The sequence below is a fragment of the Centropristis striata genome, chromosome 10 (assembly GCF_030273125.1).
Source record: "Centropristis striata isolate RG_2023a ecotype Rhode Island chromosome 10, C.striata_1.0, whole genome shotgun sequence".
Taxonomy (NCBI): domain Eukaryota; kingdom Metazoa; phylum Chordata; class Actinopteri; order Perciformes; family Serranidae; genus Centropristis; species Centropristis striata.
Window position 1 is genome coordinate 33,165,525 of NC_081526.1, and position 6,000 is coordinate 33,171,524.

A 6,000-nucleotide genomic window follows, 5' to 3' on the forward strand; every position below is an offset into this window, starting at 1 on the left:
CCCACTCTACTATTACCTTTAAACTATTTATTATCTTTTTAGACTACTTATTACATATGCGTAATGTCTGAATGTCTTTTTTTAAAGCGCCTCATATATGAGAAGATTAAATTACATTACGTCATTTAGCAGACGCTTTTATCCAAAGCGACTTACAATAAGTACAATAAGAAGCACACGTACATTTAGTTGTATACTTTTTAAATACAGTGACAATAAAGGAAAGCTTGAATCTTGTATGATTTACAGAAGCTCAAGTTACCAAATATGGTTCTTTGCCTGATAAAGGATTAACTACAGAAGTTCAGCCTCTTTTTCCAACATTAAGGCATTAATCAGTTTTCTTTCATCTCAATGAAAAACATCTAATCATTAAAATAACATGTTACAGTCCAACACATGCACCGATTTTAAAATGTTAATCAAAAACAGGAACAACATCAATGTCTGCACCGAAAAAAGCCGACCAATGAAACAAACACATTTACAGCATTAACTCAAACACACAGATACGAACTAGTGGTTGTTATGATTGCAGTTGTCTAGTTTTAACCAGGATTTGGACATAGATGTGCTTTATTAATCCACAAGGGGGAGTTTTAAACGGTTCTAACCAGAGGTGACTTATTATACAGTTGTACTCCAGTGAGCAGGAATGCATTCTTGTATCTATTTGTGCAACAGTGGAGCTGAATGAGTCTCTGCAGGAGGAGGTGCAGAGGGTGCTCCTCAGTGTCCTCCTCTCCACGACTCTTTCCAAGACTTGACTGTTGTCCACCAACAGGCCAAAGAGACCAAATTATTAGGATTTGGGGCGCTTTCAGAACCCGAAGTTTAGTATGTTTGAATAGAACTCTGGTGGTTAAATCCTTGTTACGGTTTGTTTGGTTTCTTGTGAACGCTCTAGTCGTTCTCTAGTACTCACCAAAACAACCGGTCCCAGACCGCCTGCAGAGAGCGTCTCTACTGTGGTTCCATTCACTGTGAACATAATCTGACTGAGTCTGACTTAATTAAACGAAATGAACCAGAACCCAGTGGACTGTGGGCTACCTGCGCGGTGAGATTTACACAGATAATAATATAAAGATTAAGTTTGTGTCATTCAGTTTCACTCTTCAGGCTACCACTGAGTTGAAGGTAAATTGTCGTTGCAGAATTATCAACATGTGGCTCAGGATAACTTAATTATTGCTTTGGTGGTAGAAGCAGATTGTGCTTAAAATTGGTCTTTTGTAATATTACATTTTTTTTTGAAACACTGAATTTTATGTCCTCGTTAAATGTAAGCCATAATCATGATAATTAGAAGACATGAAATGTTTCATTATGTGTGTAATGGATGTATATAATGTGTTATTTCCACTTTTTGAAATGAATTACTGACATAGATAAACTTTTCTATGATATTCTAATTCATTGAGATGCACCTGTAGATTTCCAGCCCCTCTTCAAATTGTTTTTTTATTTTTATTTGGTCTGCTTACAGTTCTGCACTGTGAAAGCAAACCAGACTAAACACAAAACCAACAAAGTGTATCAATTTCACTCTGATTTGGATGAACCAAACAGACTTGGGTTGTGAAAGCGCCCTTTTGAAGTTTTTCCAAAAACTCCATTTCATGAAGTCTGTTCTACAATGAATGGTGCACAATGCTTTAATCCAGAGTTCCTTATATAACCATGATTTTATTAAGTTTTTATTACTTCACAGCACATCAGTTCTGATGTTAATCTGGAGCTGGATCGGGCTGCGGTTGTCACTAATCCAACACTCTCGGTGTCTGTCCCCCTCTCTCCCTCCTCTTCATCAGATGAAGGTCCTTCCTGGTCGTGTGACTTCGTCGGAGCCTATCACGGCCTGGTGCCCGAGCGCTGCTGCTTCTCAGCCGACGGCTCCCTGCTGGCCGTCAGCTTCCAGGAGGTGGTGACCGTGTGGAGCCCGGCGTCCTGGGAGCTCCTGACCACTCTGTCCCAGCCGCCCAAAGCCATCAGGTCAGAAACACACACATGCACCAGGGTTGAAGCTCAGGAGCTGTAGTTAACTGAAACATTTTAAGTTTTACCTCCTTTTTTTTTTTTTTTTCTCAAAACTTTATTTATTGAGTTTTTTCACAAAAAGTAATACGCAATGAACACAATAACGAACATACAGTCATAAAACCCCATCCCTCCCTCTCATAACCAACAGCAATCTCGGAGGAAAACAAATACTTTAGTTAATAAAAATCAAATAAATGTATTAATCAATAATACTTTAGTTAATAAAAATAAAATAACATAAATGTATTAATCAATAAATAATAATAATAATAATTAAATTAAATTAAATCATATTAATAAATAAATTAAATTTAAAAAAAAATAAAAATGGAAAGGAAATAAATAATAATAAAACAATAATACACAATCATAATAATCATGAAAGTATACATAATTAAAATTAATTAATTAATTAAATAACAACAATAATAATAATGAAATGAAATAAAAGTTTAAGGCAGAGTTATAAAACATGGTCACCATCCTATTTCTCTCTCCCAATTAATTCATAGCCATAGTACTCTAGCTTCAAGATTCAAGCCATTCTGCAGGGGTAACAATGCCAGTGCTTAATTGTTCCCAGGCATTTGTATATTCATGTCGTTCATAAAAATAAGGAAAGGCCTCCATATCTTATAAAAATCCTCAACTTTCCCTCTTGCTATGTAGGTCAAGTTTTACCTTTTTTTAAAAAAAAAAAAAAAAAAAAAAAAGACATTAGGCATATGACTTTTTAAGTTTTTGAACATCACATAATATGGTGTTTTTCTGTCTTTTCTGGCCATATTATGCTCTAATGTGTGTCAACAGAATATAATTGAGCCATATTAAACATTTTTAGGTATTTTAAAATTTGACCATTTTTGACAGAAATCGAACATGCATGTATCAACAGAGTATATTTCAACCATTTCATGTGAAGTGACCAATCTATGGTCACTTCAGTCCTGGGTTTCGAATCTGCAACCAACTGGTTACAAGCCCTATTTCTAACCTCGAGGCCACAGACTGCTCTGATATGTTTCAACAAACTATAATTGACCCATTTGAAGCATTTTTAGGCATTTTACAATTTGACCATTTTCGACAATAATCAACGTGCTATTACTATGACTTTTTCTTGAGGGGATCATTTTTGGACATCCCATAATATGGTGTTTTTTCACTATTTTTGGACAAACTATATTACCACATGTATCAACAGACTATAACTGACCCATCTTAAGCTTTATTAGGCTTTTTTAAATTGACCATTTTTGTCAAAAATCGACAGTGAAAACTGTGATTGAGTGCTTGGTCAGATTTTTTATAATGTATTTTAGATATCTGTTGTAGACATGTTTGTGTGAAGGTTAAAGAGTAAAGCTTTTAGTAGGTTTGACCTTTTTAAACGGAATAGGGGATTTTTTTAGTCTCTGGTTTCACTGTTAACATATTTTCATCAGTATCTAAACATTTTGACACAACTTTTTTAGGGCTTCTACTCAGCTCTGACATATATAATGAGAAAGACATGTAACATGACATGCATACAAAGCCAGAGTTTTTCTTGGTGCACAAGCAACTAAAGTTGGTTTCAATAAGTATAAACTGATATAAGTACAGACTAAATGATGGAACATCCAGGTAGGGCTGGGTGATATGGCCCTAAAAGAATATCATGATGTTGCAGGCTATTTTTGCGATAATGATATTCTTGACGATATTAGGAAATACTTAAAAAGATAGAAAATATGATTTTTTTTTGTAGTCTGTATAAATAATTAAAAATCTAAAATGTAGTGTGAAGTGCAAATCTCAACAGTTGCCAAATACAAAAAAATTTACTCTTGACTCTTGAGTATGAGCAAATAATAAAAAATAACCATTTGGGGGTTCCGGGGGCATATTTTAATGACATTTTGTAAAGGGGAATAAAGGTTATTGTATGTTTTATTTAAGGCATCTTATTTTGACAGTCTTCTTGGAAATTCTGTGGTGGATTCTCTTAACACACTGTGCTCTTATTTTGAAAGCTGCATGTGTTTAGCGACAGGGAGTAAGTAGTTTTTTGTGATTAAAACAACTTTAACCACTACATCAAGAAGTAGGAACGTTGCCAATATCATGATATGTATTTTTTTTAACCATAAAAAAAAAAAATACCGATATTATCGTGAACGATGCGATATGGCACACCCCTACATCCAGGCCTTAAATTCAGTAGAATAAACAATGGGGCTGTGCTGGCTCCCAGTAAATATTAAATGCAGTCAACAGCATTTTTTAAAGGACTTGTGTTTCTTGCTGTACAAAAAATCCACTGAAACGACAAAAATATTATTATATTCTCGTCTTTCTCAATACTTCTTACTTCCCTACGCTGTCTCTGGCGCTCTGCTTCAAGCCGGCTGGTTCCTACTGAAGACAAATGTTTGAAAATAGGTCACAAAATTCGAACACGAGGAAGTGGTGCATTGTTTAGGAGCGATTATCAGCTGCAGATTAATACACATTGCTGCTCTAATGAGTATTTCCCTCCAGCAGCAGGATGATGTATGAGGCGCTGAGTTTAAATAAAGTACAGTGTGTGTTCAGCCAGTGCAATGTTGTAGCTCCTCGATGTGTTTTTTAATAGTTTTTGGAAAACAATTATTTATTTATTTATTACTATATTTCTATAGCACCTTTCAAAACCAGGGTTACAAGGTGCTTTACAAAGTACATGATCATGGAGGCAATACAACAGTTAAAACAAAAATAACAGAACATCATCAAAAACAGTGAACAAGCAAAAATAATGGGATACAAAATTAAAATATGTGCAAGAACGTTAGAAATCATTGCACAAATTGAACTCTTTGGCACAAAATATGTAAGAGAGGTTTGTCAGGCTTTGGAAACAGATTCAATACTTAGTAGGAATAATTCATTGCTTTTGGTCTTTTCATGTAATCTGTATAAACAAATATATTCTTATGAATACTAGAGGTGGGGGAAAGAATGGATACAGCATAGTATTGTGATATTTTGCCTGGCAACATATCGATTCATGGAGAAAGTATCGATATTTAGTTTTTATTTAACATCAGTTTTTTTTGCCTTTTTTTCCAGAGGCCATAGTGGGCTCACTTTTTAGAAATATCCTGGAGATCCAGTATATTGTCTGAATTAATAAAAAAAATTAAAAAAATCTACTGGAGATCCTGGTGTCATATGAAACAAGATGTAAGGAATATATAGGCACCATGTACGTCATGAAGTTGTCGAAATAACACTGCAAAGTTCTGCTTTTTTTGTGTTTCTGAGAGCTCCATTTCCTCCGCTGCATGTTTATTTTCCTCCCTGCGGCCATGAGAACACAAATGGGGAGGAAAAAAATGTTAACGTGACTCTGCATATTTTCAGGGATAAACAAGAAGGATCACATTTTTTCCATGAGCATCGTTTTAGCCAGGGTGTGCTGAATCATGTGAAGCCTGAATTACAGCAGAGTTTTGTCAACTCACATTGACATTATGAGACCCAAAGTGGTAGAGATGGAGGAAAAAATCAATATAGCATCACGATATTTGTGTGTATATCAATTCATGGTCACCAAGTATCGATATTTAGCATTCTGACGGCTGGCCGACCGACAGTATTTTCAGTATTTTCGTTTTTGGCTGTAGCGGTCTCACTTTTAGGATTAAACTGGAGATACTGGCGTTATATGAAACTAGAAGAAGCCACTCGGGGAGTACGGGAAGTTTTCAAAATAACGCTGCAAAGTTCAGCTTTTTTTATGTTTCATTAAAAAAAAAAAAAAATCCAGAGCAGTGAAGCTTAATAAAAAGACTGAAGTGAGATGAATAGACTGAGAATTTTCTGTTATTGGACAAAACAATTCCTGACTGAATAAATATATATATATATATATATACACATATACATATATGAATATACAAAATATTGTATCACAATACTCATCATATTGCA

General features: G+C 34.8%; 1 protein-coding gene across 1 annotated transcript in view; it reads left to right on the forward strand.

Annotated features, from left to right (window-relative positions):
* The window catches only part of wdr75 (WD repeat domain 75), a 32,795-nt gene that overhangs the window by 14,950 nt on the left and 11,845 nt on the right, over positions 1 to 6,000 (forward strand). The window contains exon 14 of the mRNA XM_059343453.1: positions 1,815 to 1,995. Coding sequence (XP_059199436.1) covers positions 1,815 to 1,995 — 181 coding nt within the window. The remainder of the gene's footprint in view (positions 1 to 1,814; positions 1,996 to 6,000) is intronic.